At 47.1% G+C, this 14652-nt stretch overlaps 1 protein-coding gene across 16 annotated transcripts in view; it reads left to right on the top strand.

The window, feature by feature from the left end:
- KTN1 (kinectin 1) overlaps positions 1 to 5433 on the top strand; it is a 185665-nt gene extending 180232 nt beyond the window's left edge. For all 16 annotated transcript variants that reach the window (XM_068254390.1, XM_068254395.1, XM_068254399.1 and 13 more), the window contains 2 exons: positions 957 to 1080; positions 4492 to 5433. In XM_068254390.1, the coding sequence (XP_068110491.1) occupies positions 957 to 1080; positions 4492 to 4496 (129 nt within the window). In that variant the 3' untranslated portion in view covers positions 4497 to 5433. The remainder of the gene's footprint in view (positions 1 to 956; positions 1081 to 4491) is intronic.
- The last annotated feature ends 9219 nt before the right edge of the window (positions 5434 to 14652 follow it).

Here is a 14652-nt window from a genome sequence, read left to right as displayed (position 1 = left end):
TTTTTCAAGGGGAATAGTGAAATAGCTGCCATTATTACACTGTTAATAGCAGAGGCCTCAAACCTGCTACAGTTGGTCATTGGGTGACTGTGGTTCTAATTCAGAAAAGGGTGCGTAGCCACAAACAAATATGTGTTTGCTTGATTTTAAATGGGAAGATTTAAACTGCTTCCATTCTCACATTATTAATGCCAAGGACCCCAACGCTCACAAACCTGGTCATTGAGTGAATGTGTGTCAAGGTTAGAAAAAGTGGCCGGACCCAACAACAACCAAATACATACCCGGGCAACTCTGGGTCTTCAGCCAACCAATTTAAACTTTTTTTTTATGCAAATACATTTTGAGCAGTAGGCGTGAGCTCCGCCGCTCCAGCAGGGGGGGTTAAGTCACCTTTGTCCCCGCCTATAGCCGATGCACTCTACATCGCGTACCGTAATACTTTCTGCTTCAAACTTCAAGGAGGAAGTCTTGAAGCCAGGGCTGTGGAGTCTGAGCAATTTTTGGGTTCCTGGAGTCGGTGGTTTCATAAACCGAGGAGTCCGATGATTTTTATACCAGCTCCACAGCCCTGGTAAGTATTAGGCTAAGGAGTCAGAGCAATTTTGGGTACCTGGAGCCGGTGGTTTCATAAACCGAGGGGTCGGATGATTTTTGTACAAACTCCATAGCCCTTCTTGGACTGATGTGTATCACAGTTGAACACAAGATAGAATACATCGGCTATAAGCTGCAACAAGGTTGAGTTAATCCGAAACAACAAAACTCCCAGGCCTACCCCCCCCCCCAGCCACAAGTTTGAAGGCTCAAAATTCGAAATCTGAGCTACGGAGCTCAGCCGAGCTCATGCCTACTGGGGAGAGGATGCCAGTCACTAATTGGCTGTCACATCTGTCATTCAGGTGATACTAGCTAAAGGCTTGTCTCATGGTTTTATGCTTGTGTCCTTCTCTTAGGAGGAGCAAGAGAGGAAAGAGAAGATGCCACCGAGCTTAAGCCAGACGGTGACGCAGTTACAGCAGTGTCTTCAAGCAGTGAACCAGCAACTCACAAAGGGAAGAGAAAACTTTCAGATAATCGGTACGAGCTCCTCTTTATGGTTCATTATCACCCAGGATCTTGCAGTTTTGTTTTTATTTACTTTTAATACAGCATTTATTCTAAATTATTTATGTATAAAAGTTGCAGTTTTTGCAAAAGTATGTTTTGTGCATTACTGATAAGAAGCCACATGGTATTGAGTTCTTGGAGCTGCTTGTCTGATCATCTTGTGTATCGCACACAAAGGGCCGGTTCACACTACAAGAGCTCTGTAGGTGCGCAGAGGTACCCCAGTGTGTGTAGGTGTGCAGAGGTACCCCAGTGTGTGTAGGTGCGCAGAGGTACCCCAGTGTGTGTAGGTGCGCAGAGGTACCCCAGTGTGTGTAGGTGCGCAGAGGCACCCCAGTGTGTGTAGGTGTGCAGAGGCACCCCAGTGTGTGTAGGTGCGCAGAGGTACCCCAGTGTGTGTAGGTGCGCAGAGGTACCCCAGTGTGTGTAGGTGCGCAGAGGTACCCCAGTGTGTGTAGGTGCGCAGAGGTACCCCAGTGTGTGTAGGTGCGCAGAGGTACCCCAGTGTGTGTAGGTGCGCAGAGGTACCCCAGTGTGTGTAGGTGCGCAGAGGTACCCCAGTGTGTGTAGGTGCGCAGAGGTACCCCAGTGTGTGTAGGTGCGCAGAGGTACCCCAGTGTGTGTAGGTGCGCAGAGGTACCCCAGTGTGTGTAGGTGCGCAGAGGTACCCCAGTGTGTGTAGGTGCGCAGAGGTACCCCAGTGTGTGTAGGTGCGCAGAGGTACCCCAGTGTGTGTAGTTGCGCAGAGGTACCCCAGTGTGTAGGTGCGCAGAGGTACCCCAGTGTGTGTAGGTGCGCAGAGGTACCCCAGTGTGTGTAGGTGCGCAGAGGTACCCCAGTGTGTGTAGGTGCGCAGAGGTACCCCAGTGTGTGTAGGTGCGGAGAGGTACCCCAGTGTGTGTAGGTGCGCAGAGGTACCCCAGTGTGTGTAGGTGCGCAAAGGTACCCCAGTGTGTGTAGGTGCGCGGAGGTACCCCAGTGTGTGTAGGTGCGCGGAGGTACCCCAGTGTGTGTAGGTGCGAGGAGGTACCCCAGTGTGTGTAGGTGCGAGGAGGTACCCCAGTATGTGTAGGTGTGCAGAGGAGGTACCCCAGTGTGTGTAGGTGCGCAGAGGAGGTACCCCAGTGTGTGTTGGTGCGCAGAGGAGGTACCCCAGTGTGTGTTGGTGCGCAGAGGAGGTACCCCAGTGTGTGTAGGTGCGAGGAGGTACCCCAGTGTGTGTAGGTGTGCAGAGGAGGTACCCCAGTGTGTGTAGGTGCGAGGAGGTACCCCAGTATGTGTAGGTGCGCAGAGGAGGTACCCCAGTGTGTGTTGGTGCGCAGAGGAGGTACCCCAGTGTGTGTTGGTGCGCAGAGGAGGTACCCCAGTATTTGTTGGTGCGCAGATGTACTCCAGTATTTGTAGGTGCGCAGAGGTACCCCAGTATTTGTGGGTGTAATTCACTAATAGCCGTTAATATTACAGGTACCTGCGTCAACAGAGCATGGTGCAATTAGGGCTATTTCCCACCAAGAGCGCTACTAAAGGGCTTTTCTGATCGCCAGCACTTTACACGGTTTTGAAAGGAGCTTGGACAATGAAATCCTATGTGCTATTTTATACCAAATCACTATAAAATCACTTCAAAATTGATGGGGTTTTTTGGTATAAAAAACAGCTGTTGGGGGACCTGCCGTACATGGGTAACATGAGCATTGCTATGGCTATCAGCGAATCAACCCCAAAATGACCTGTTGTATTCCCTTTTGATTTTGACTGAATTTTACTAAATCAGCATAATCAGCATAGCTCATGAGACAGGTAATTTGGGCGCTGCATGGGCGCCGCCATAGGCCATGATTCAGGCGTAACCAATAACTGTAGCCCGAATTATGCGGGAAATAAAATATATAGGTTATCCGTAGGGGACTAGGTTACAAAATGGGCAGGAGGATTGCTAGATCAGAGTGGGCCGTCTTTCAGCTTCGACCTGTGGCCACATTTTCCTGCGCCTATTTTTCCGTTATTAGTTTTTCAATATAACAAACAAAGCCACGCACTGTTTTCTTTCGAGAATAAAGCAGGCTGGTTGTCTAGGGGGAGGTACAATATTTGCAGCGCCATCCAGTGGTTCTGCTCCTGCATTGCACCTTCTTCTGACCTGTCCACTCACAGCGTGATTCTGAGTCCACCGATGGGAGGACGCAGCAGTGGAAGATATGAGCGCAGCTGCCACTGAGGCTTCTGCCAGACAGGTTTTCCTAGCAGATGTGCCGCTCTTTAGATCGTATTCCCAGCGGGGCGATTTAGCTGAAATACATTATACCAGCGCAGGCCGTCGGTTAAGGAAATGGCAATTGAATGTGTAATCTTCTTGTAAATAATGCGGGGGATAATAAGGTGCCTTTGAAAAGTGCCTTAATCTCCAGCGCTCTGCTTTATATCAAAGTGATGTAGTACAAGGCCGGCCTCAGAGTCCCATCAGCCAGAAGCAAGCGGACGCCAACGTGGAGACCTCTCCATCTGTCCCATAATTGGTGTCAGCAGAAAGCAGATTTTACGAACTTTGTGGTTTGGCGTCTGCAGTAAAGACCGGAAACTTATCTTCTCACTGCCTGGAACTGGTAGCAAGTGGAAGGAGGCACCCAAAAATATATCAAATAATTAAAAGCTATTTAAAGGAAGAAAGGCATTGCCTTACCTTCAATGAAGACAACTGTTGATAATTTCTGATCATTTATTGTAAGGAGCTCCATACTACTGCTGGCAAGGCATATTTACCCGAGGAAGTGTCTTCAGGCCACAAAACGCTTTGTTGTTTGTCTCTATAATAAATTATCTGAATGTATCGATTATTTGTCTTCATTGAAGGTAAGCCAGCACATACCTTCCTTTTAAACTACTTTTGAGGCTGCATTTCCACTTGTGCGGTGCGAATCGCCGCGGTAAAAATTTGCATGAGGATGCAAAATTCGCATGCGTGTCCATGCGAATTCGAACGCGAATTCGCATGGATGACGAGGTATGCGAATTTAACCATGGCAGTGCTGGTGTGCTTTTCCATTGTTTTTATGCGAATTCGCATGAAAATTCGCATACCCAAACCTCATGCGAATTTCCTATTAAATAGCGGTATGCGAATTCTGATGGCTCTGCCATGCAAATTTTTTCTGCGCAGAAAAACGCAAAGGAATCCTGACAAGTGGAAACAGTCCCATTCACTTGTATTGCTATGCGAATTTGCATGCAAAAAACGCATGCGAATTCGCGATAGTGGAAATGAGCCCTAAAAGGTATTTCCACCTCGGTTGGAAGAGGGGTGGAAATTTGCATGCATCTATCCTGTTCCTAGGAACGCTGCTTTGCATAACATGCATGACAGTCTCTCCTGTCTCTCCATAGGTTGAAGCTGTCGGGAGAATCTACCACTGAGGAGATGATGGAAGACATTGTAATTATATTTTGCCAAAATTAAAGCCTTATTTATGTCTTCACCCTTTCTACTTTGTCAAACACTGAACATTGCTACATCTTTTTCTAAATCTTATTAAACTACTGATTTAAAACAGGACGATAATAAATACGGGAAAAAAGGATAAAAAAAACTGCAAACAGTTTTAGTTTTATAGTAAAAAGCAAAAAAAAAATTAAGCAAAAATTCTGTTTGGATCTAGAGACCTTTACATTCCTGACGCTGCAGTAAAGACCTCTCTACCTTTCCTCCTATTTTGCTCAGTGCAGATTTATGCAGAAGAATCACCTATGGTAAAGATGATGTAACAAATATATATATATCCTTTTATTACAGACGTTGTACATTATTTTACTTAAATCCACTTTGGAAGTAGACATCTCTTCAACCTCAAATAAACACTTTATTTTTTATTGCTTCTGGAATGATGTTAGCAAATGAAGCAGAGATAAGGCTCTGAACTACATCTCCCAAGATTCCTGGTAGAGAGTTGTTCCTGCTTCTGAGAATCTTGTATTATGTAGCGCCCTCTGGTGGAATTTTGGGATGAGGTTCTCAACTTAACTCCACCCTCAGCTATTTTCATAACGCTATGGACAGCAGGCGAAACCAACAGATATGTATCTGTAGTGTTTTGCTGGTTTCCAGAGTGGCAGTAATGACTTCGTGGGTGGAGCTCGGAGTCTGTGGAGCAGAACACTCCCCTGCCAGTACTGTAATAACCTGGAGGTCTGGTTCAGAGTCTGCTCAGAAGATCAACTCAGACAAAGGGATAATTTTTCTTTCTATGATCCATTGCTGATGCAGAAGATTCATGTTTTTTAAAAACTGTAAAAGTAATGGGTATTAAAATAAAATTATTATATATATGATTTTGTGTCGCAGAAAGCTGTCTTTGTAGATAACATTTGTTGTCTGTGTGTTAATAACAAAAAAGTAGACTATTCTGACAATTTAAAACCACGGATGCCCTTTTGTCTTAGGTTCGCAAAAAGTAATTTTTCTTCTGCCATGGATCAGAGGCAGAGGAACAGCACAACAGCCAACAGCATTTTCAAAACGGTCAATCATGGCACTTTCCATATTTCTTACAGATTTTCTTTAAAGCAGGGGTGTCAAACTCAAATACAAAGTGGGCCGAAATTGTACACTGGGGCCTAGCTGTGGGCCGAAATTGTACACTGGGGCCTAGCTGTGGGCCGAAATTGTACACTGAGACCTAGCTGTGGGCCAACCTCAATGTCTACTGGCCACCTTCCTCCCTTATAAAGTTCTCTGGTGTCTAGTTGTCCTCCCTTGCCTATAAAGTTCCCTGGTGTCTAGAGACCCCCACCCTCCCCTTTACAGTTCCTTAGTGTGTAGTGCTTTCCCCCTACCTCCCCATATGGCGTCCCTGGTGTTCTAGGGCTTCACCTCCAATATAGCTTCCCTGGTGGCCTAGAGTAGGCCAAACATAATGCAAAGTGGGGGAACCACTTGAGGGCCAAATTTAAAGGTGTTCTCTTGCATGTTTTAAAAACAAAAACTGGCTCTTACCTGGGGCTTCTATTGGCCCCCTGCAGCTGTAATGTCCCGCGCCGTCGTCCTTTCGATGCTCCGTTCCTCGCCGTCGGCACCGGTCTAATTATTTGTCTGCCTAGACGAATAAAACTGCGTCCGTGTCGGCGCACGTGCTCGCTCCCATAACTCGTCAACGGGAGCTTACTGCGCAGTACGAAGTTTTCCTGTACTGCACCTGCTCAGTAATCTCCCGACAACGCGGGAGCAAGCACGCGCACGGCTGCTCAGCCGCAGTTCTATTCGTCTAGTTAGACGAATATTTAGACAGGTGCCGGCGGTGGGGAATGGAGCATCAGAGGACGATGACGGCGGGACATTATAGCTGCAGGGGGCCGATAGAAGCCCCAGGTAAGTGTGTTTTTTTTTTTTTTTTTAAACATGCAATAGAACCCCTTTAATGGCTCTGAAGGCCAAATTTGGCCCACGGACCAGAGTTTGACATGTATGCTTTAAAGCAGGGGGTCAGGAACCTTTTTGCCTGAGAACCATAAACGCTACATATTTTAAAATGTATTTCCCTGAGAGCCATACACAGTGCGCATGTGCAGCAGAGGGCTCACGTCCCTCTTGCCATGGTGATGTGTATACAGTTGATCTGCCGGGCAGCGGAAGTGTCAGACACATCTTCAGCTTCTCTTTGGTTTCAGCAGCATCAGCAATTTCCCCAAGAGCCAGACAGGAGAAATACTGACTAACTGTACAGTTAGCTAGCTGACTTGGGGGTTGATTAACTTTGTAGGACAAGATCCCCGCACTTTGGCCCAACAGGCTGCCTGTCGAGTGACACACAGCCTATTGGGCCAATCAAAGTGTGGTGATATCATCCTACAAACTCACTGGAACTGATAGGGTCCAGAGTGGGACAATTTGAGCAGCTGTTAGTTTTGGGGGAGTGTGAGTAAGTTAGTGAATTGACTAAGTTAATAGTGCAGTAGTGTGCCTACTTTTTAAAATGTTACTTGCGCTGCCACACTAAGTTGTGTAGCTTAGTGAATCAACCCCTACTGATTTGTCTGTGAGCCAGATGCAGCCATCAAAAGAGACACATCTGGCTCCCGAGCTGTAGGTTCCCTACCCCTGCTTTAAAGTATTGAAGCAATTGATCATGTGATAGATTCTGTACGTCTCTGATTTGCTGGTCATGATCACGTGAAATAAACAGTAAGGCCCAGTGCACACCGAGCGGTTTTTGGAGCGATCCGCCGGCCGCATCTGCCTGGAAAAATGCTTGGCTAATGTATTGCAATGGAATGGTGCACACCGGCGGTTTGAGGTTTTTGCCAAGCCGCAAACGCGCCTCCTGCTGCGCGTTTGCGGTTTGCTAAAAAACCTCAAACCACCGGTGTGCACCACACATTGAAATACAATAGCCAAGCGTTTTCACTGGCTGATGCGGCTGGTGGATCGCATACAAAATCCGCTTGGTGTGCACCCGGCCAAATATCTGCTCTCTGCTCCCAAAACCGCTAGCATTTTGACGATCTGCTAGCGGTTTTGGTGTGCACTGGGCCTAAGTTAGCTCAGACCATTACAGCCGGACAAATCATTCATTAAATCCTTGCAACTGACATTTTTTAAGAAGCAAGGAAAAGTGGTAGCCTTTATATTCATTTAAAAGTGAACTTGTTTTTTCTGATTCCCATTTTCAAGTACTAGTGGGGCTTGCAATGCTATTCATTACTGGATGGGATCACGGGCTGAAGCACCCGAAATGCAGGCAATTATGAGCAGCGTTTCAGTGCTGAATCGCCGTAAGTGGATGGAAACGGCAGACAGTGCAGTCTATGCACTGTCTGCTGGCCCTGCGATCGCATTTTCATACGCGTGCCTAAAAGCACGCTATATGGAACTGAGCCCTTACTAGGTCACCCCAGAAGTTAATTTTTGCTGTGGATTGTTGTTTTGCTGCATCACCTTATTGGACTTGAGATTATGGATTGGTGTCCACACATTCTGCTTCAATACTTTATTTTAGAGAGTTAAATTCCTTCTACCCTTAAAGGGAACCTGAAGCGAGTTAAATTATTTAAAATAAACACGACGTAGCTACAAATGAATAATAATTACTTGCCTCGCCGTCAGTTGCTCTCAGAAGCTCACCATTTTCTTCTTACAGTGATCCCTTCCAGTTCTGACAAGATTTTGTCAGAACTGAAATATACCAGTTGCTGTCAGTTATAGATCAGCTGCTGTCAGTTACAACTGAATGTGCAAGGTAATGTCCATGTTTCTCTTTGGCTCAAGTGGGTAATATTACAGTTTTAACAGTGTGCTGACCAGGAAGCTGTTATGAGGTAATGGCCATTTTCAAAATGGAGGACGAGAATTCCATTGATCACAGTGGACAAATGGGACGTAGGAGAGGAGAAAGAGATTGCGGAGTAGACTACACAGGAGGTAAGTATGATCTGTGTATGGTTATTTGGACTTTTTATTTTCAGTTCATGTTTGTTTTTGGGCATGATGCTTATATTGTGGTAAGATTTACACTAGATGTAACAGGACTGGGCTTCCATAAAGTTCCACTTTTGAATTATTAGTTACAGTATCTCACAAAAGTAAGTACAGCTCTCACATTTTTAAATATTTTATATTTTCATGGGACATCCCTGAAGATACAACACTTTGGCAGAGAACTCTACATGGTGGACTGGGCTATAAGAAGATTGCCAACACCCTAATACTGAGCTGCAGCACAGTGGCCAAGACCATAAAGAGGTTTAACAGGACAGTTTCCACACAGAACAGGTCTTGCCATGGTTGACCAAAGTTAAGTGTCTGTGCTCAGAACCAAGGCAGAGGCCGGAACGGCTGCAGCCTGGGGGGGGGGGAACAGTGGCGCGAAAGAACATACCTCTCCTCTTGCCCTGTCACCCTCTGGTCTGATCTAACCTCCCTGCAGCCACATGTCCTGACCGCAGCAGGAGCTCCAATCATAAGTAACTGTGTGCACGCCCACAAGCCTCGCTGCCATCAGAGAGAAGACGGGCGGCTGTAGCGTCAGTGTTGCTTGGCCTGCTTTCAACTGTTGCTGAGCAACACTGACGCTACAGCCGTGCCTGTCTGCTCTCCAATGGCAGCACGGCTTGTGGGCAGGCACACCGTTATGAACAGAGCTTCTGCTCCGGTCAGAACACGTGGTGGCTGCAAAGCGTAACTGTCGGGGAAAGTTAGTTCAGACCGGAGGGTGACAGCAGCGCCGGCTAATGGCAGCATTGCCTGCGAGCTGCCACAGTTGGTAGGAGTGGAGGAAAGCTGTCTCTGTGACCCGGGGGGGGGGGGGGGGGAGGAGGAGGAGGAGGGGGGGGTGGCGCACTTTGGAATTCCTGCCTTGGGTGCTGGAGACCCCTGTCCCGGCACTGCTCATCGTCCTATCCAAAGGTTGTCTTTTGCAAATGAACGTATGCGTGCTGGCAGCATTGCTGCAGAGGTTGAAGGGGGGAGGGAGTAGGTGCTCAGACCGTACGCCGCACTGGCAGAGCTGTGGCTGTCAATCCCAAGTCTCCCATTTGGAAATGAGGGTCATTTTCCAGAATCCCAGACTTTTAGATTTTATTTTATAATCCTTTCCCCCACTAATATATTTCAGTATTTTTTTTTGGGGGGGTCTTCTGGAATTATAATCACCCTTTAAACCCTGCCTCCCATTCACTATTGTGTTTTCTCAATCTAATATTGCCAGTCATATTGTGCTTTTAGTAATTAGATGGCACATTGAGGAGGTTGTTGGTTTCTCTCTCACCGATATGATATATTGATGAGCCAGCTGTTGGTTAATTGTATACAGTGAATCCGGAAAGTATTCACAGCGCATCACTTTTTCCACATTTTGTTATGTTACAGCCTTATTCCAAAATGGATTCAATTCATTTTTTTCCTCAGAACTCTGCATACAACACCCCATAATAACAACGTGAAAAACTTTACTGGAGCTTTTGGCACTTTTTATTTAAAAAAGAAAAACTGAGAAATCGCATGTACCTAATTATTCACGGCCTTTGCTCAATACTTTGTCAATGCACCTTTGGCGGCAATTAGAGCCCCAAGTCTTTTTTGAATATGATGTCACAAGCTTGGCACACCTATCATAGGCCAGTTCGCCTATTCCTTTTTTGCAGCACTTTTCAAGTTCCATCAGGTTGGATGGGAAGCATCGGTGCAGAGCCCTTTCAAAGGAAACCAGAGATGAACGCTTTTGCACAAAATAAACATATCCCCCAATAGATTTTACAAAATAAATTCTATACCTGGTATTTTCGACGCTCTGGTGTGCCAGGTATTTTTTTTTTTTTTTTTTTGTACTAAAACTCCATGCAAAACACAGTTCAACAGAAAAGCATATTATTTCTAAAAACCTCTTAGGACTAACAAATATAGATTAACCCCCCTGGCGGTATAATTCCCGCGGCTGCGCAGCCGCGGGAGGGTTTTTTCACTTTTTTTTTTTTAGCATGTAGCTAGCCTAGCGCTAGCTACATGCTTCCCCCCTCCCCGCGGCGTCCGCCCGTCCCCTCCGATCGCCGCCGGCGCCGCTTGCCCATAAGGAAATCCCGTTCTGAACGGGATTTCCTTGAGGGCTTCCCCCATCGCCATGGCGACGAACGGAGTGACGTCATGGACGTCGTGACGTCACAGGGAGTCCCGATCCACCCCATAGCGCAGCCTGGCGGCGATTGGCCAGGCTGCGCAAGGGGTATGCGGGGGGGCCTGTATCCGCAGCGGGTAGTGGCGCATCGGCGGCGGCGATCAGACCAAACACGCAGCTTGCAAAGTGCTAGCTGCGTGTTTGAAAAAAAAATTATGTAAATCGGCCCAGAAGGGCCTGAGCGGCACCCTCCGGCGGCTTACCCCGTGTCACACACGGGGTTACCGCCAAGGAGGTTAAAAGTTTTGTTTTTTTTTAATATACCCTTACATTAGCAACTCTTCCCATCTCATCACAGCTCTCTGTGATGCTGCAAATATACAGAACAGGAAAGCAGAGCCAGAAGTGGCCAGGCTTGGGCTTGAAATTACATCAGAGAAGACAGACTCCGCTATGATTCCTGAGCAAAGCCAGACTGAATGCTCAGTCTGGGATTTTATCAGGACTAATAAGAAGCAGGCTGAACAGTGAAGAATGAAACAGAGAGCAGGGCAGGTGTTTTCTCTAATGTTCCCACTGATATACATGGTAAAATACATGAGGGTGCTTTGTCTCTGGTTTACTTTAAGATCTCTCCAGAGATGTTTAATCAGATTCAAGTCTGGGCTGTGGCTGGGCCACTCAAGGACATTCACAGAGTGGACCCGAAGCCACTTCTTTGATATATTGGCTGTATCCTTAGGTTTGCTGTCCTGCTGAAAGATGAACAGTCACCCAAGTCTGAGTTCAAGCGTGCTCTGGAGCAGGTTTTCATCCAGGATGTCCCTGTACATTGCTGCAGTCACCTTTCCATTTATTCTGACTAGTCTCTTAACTCCTTCCCCTAAAAACAACCGCACAGCATGATGTGATACTTCACTTTAGGGATGGTTTTGGCCTAGTGGTGCCCGGTTTCCTCCAAATGTGATGTCTAGCATTCACATCAAAGAGTTCAGTCTTTGTCTCATCAGACCAGAGAATTGTTTCTTATCTAAGAGTCATTCAGGTGCGCTTTGGCAAACTCCAGGCAGGCTGCCATGTGCCTTTTATTAAGTAGTGTCTTCAATCTTGCCACTTCATACATGCCTGATTGGTGGATTGCTGCAGAAATTGTTCTCCTACTGGAAATTCTGCTCTCTCCACAGAGGACCTTTGGAGCTCTGAAAAAGTGGCCATTGGGTTCTTGGTCACATCCCTGTCTAAAGCTGGCCATACACTAGGCCGATTCCCCGCCGATCGACAGCAGATTCGATCACTGGGATCGAATCTGCTGTCACATCGTTCACGCTACACGCTAAATTTCGGTCTATTTTGTCCCAAAATAGATCGATCCCGTCGATCGCTTCGTGCGGGAAATTACCGTCGATCGCCCGCAGGTTGGGAGCGCGTCGCTAGCGGCGTTCGAGTGCCCGACAACCGACGCAATACAGTGGCAATACATTACCTGCTCCGCCAGCGCGACTCACCCCGGTAACCGCTGCTCCGTCTCTAGTCTGGTCTACGGGTCCGGCATGCTTCACTAGCCCGGCAGGAAGTTTAAACAATAGAGGGCGCTCTACTGTTTAAACTCCCTGCCGGGCAGGAAGAAGTGAAGCATGCCGGACCCGGAGATTAGACCAGAGCAGAGAAGATAGAGGAGACCTGGGGACTGGAGTCGCGCTGGCGGAGCAGGTAATGTATGCGGGCAGCAGCAGCACCACCACCACCACCACAGATTGTGAATGGTTTCAGGCTGAAATCTGTTCACAATCTGTTTGCAGTAAAGGCAGCCATACGATCCCTCTCTGATCAGATTCGATCAGAGAGGGATCTATCTGTTGGTCGAATCTGATGGCAAATCGACCAGTGTATGGCTACCTTAAAGGGACACTTAAGTCAAACAAAAAAATGAGTTTTACTCACCTAGGACTTCCAATAGCCCCCTGCAGCTGTCCGGTGCCCTCACCGTCTCCCTCCGATCCCCCTGGCCCCACTGGCAGCCACTTCCTGTTTCGGTGACAGGAGCTGACAGGCTGGGGACGCGAGTGATTCTTCGCGTTCCCAGACACATTAGCACCCTCTATGCTGCGATATGGTATATGATATATGCTATAGCAGCATAGATGGCGCTATTGTGGCCAGGAACGTGAAGAATCACTTGTGTCCCCAGCCTGTCAGCTCCTGTCACCGAAACAGGAAGTGGCTGCCGGCGGGGCCAGGAGGATCAGAGGGAGACGGCGAGGGCACCTGACAGCTGCAGGGGGCTATAGGAAGCCCCAGGAGAGTAAAACTCATTTTTTTTTTCTGACTTAAGTGTCCCTTTAAGGCCTTTATCCCCGATCAATCAGTTTAGATGGCTGGCCAGCTCTAGGAAGAGTGCTGGTGGTTTTGAACTTCTTCACTTATGGATGATGGCTACTGTGCTCATTGGCACCTTCAAAGAAGCAGAAATTTTTATGTAACCTTACCCTGATTTGTGTCTCGAGACAATCGTGTCTCCGAGGTCTACAGACAATTCCTTTGACTTCATGCTTGGTTTGTGCTTGACATAAACTACAGTTCTGTGTGATCTTATATGGACAGGTGTGTGCCTTTCCAAATCATGTCCAGTCAACTGAATTTACCACAGGTGGACTTTAGATAAGCTGCAGAAACATCTCAAGGGTGATCTGGGGAAACAGGATGTACCTGAGCTTAATTTTGAGCTTCATGGAAAAGGCTGTGGTTACCACTATATTATAACAGCCCCAAATGTGCTTCCTAACCAGTACCAAATTCATATATGACATCTGTCTGCAGCCTATGGAAATGATTATCTGAGATATAAATTCATAATGCTGAATTAGGTGAAATGTAGAGCTCACGCCCAGGCAAGGAAAACACCGTAAAGTGCCTAAACTGGTTTCTTATTTATTGCAATGGCAAGATAACCGTTATCTGCCTCTACTGACAAGTCTGGTCACCTAATGACAACTCTGCTCAGGGGCGTAGCAATAGGGGGTGCAGAGGTTGCGACCGCATCGGGGCCCTTGGGCCAGAGGGGCCCCCGAGGGGCTTTCCCTCAACTGCAGTATTAGCTTTCTATTGGTCATGTGCTCATAATAACATAATAATCACTTCTATAGATGTTTGGAATGATAATAATCATTAACAAACTGTTTTCCATCCCCATCTTGCACCTCTGACACTGTAGTTGCCATTGGTAGGTTTTGGTGCGCCGTATCAATTGTTATTTATAGAGTGTTTGGGGGCCCCATTGTAAAACTTGCATCGGGGCCCACAGCTCATTAGCTACGCCACTGACTCTGCTCATCTTTATTCAGATTTCCCAAGTGTCCCTGTCCCTAGGAGTTTCAGTAAGTAGTAGATTAATAATAGACCCCAAGACCCCGATCATTGCCAGGAGTCCCACACCTCCTTGTGGGGCAGCACAAGCTTGATGCTTTACCTGCTTCTGTGGGCAGGACAGGTCCTCAATACTCTTCAGTGTAGCCACAGTCTTATCTCCTTGGTGTTCCTGATGCCCGTCACATGACATGCAGAGACGGGAGCCGTAAAGAGGTAGGCACTAGAGCGATGTGATTTTATGAAGCAAACGGGGAACAGCGGCGCCAGCAGGGTAAAAGTGGATAAAACCTTTAAAATTTGCTTGGAGGAAGCAGTGGACTTACCTCCATAAAGCAGACACGAAAGACTGTCTTTATAATGGTAATCACATTTATTATATAGCACCCCAAAAGTGCAACGCGTTTCACAGGCCACGCCCGCTTCATCAGGCAAATGTGGGGACAAAGATTTTCAGCGGTTGCAGGAGTAGCGCCTCAGACTCAGACGGTTTCTCTAACCTGATTTTATAAAAATCACCTGTAGCATTGCATTAGCAAGAGCTTTTCATATTACTAGTTCTTACAAACCTCTTGGAGTATGA

Source organism: Hyperolius riggenbachi, chromosome 9 (genome assembly GCF_040937935.1).
Source record: "Hyperolius riggenbachi isolate aHypRig1 chromosome 9, aHypRig1.pri, whole genome shotgun sequence".
Classification (NCBI taxonomy): Eukaryota; Metazoa; Chordata; class Amphibia; order Anura; family Hyperoliidae; genus Hyperolius; species Hyperolius riggenbachi.
Note: the sequence above shows the minus strand (reverse complement) of the source record. Positions and strands in the feature narration are given on the sequence as shown.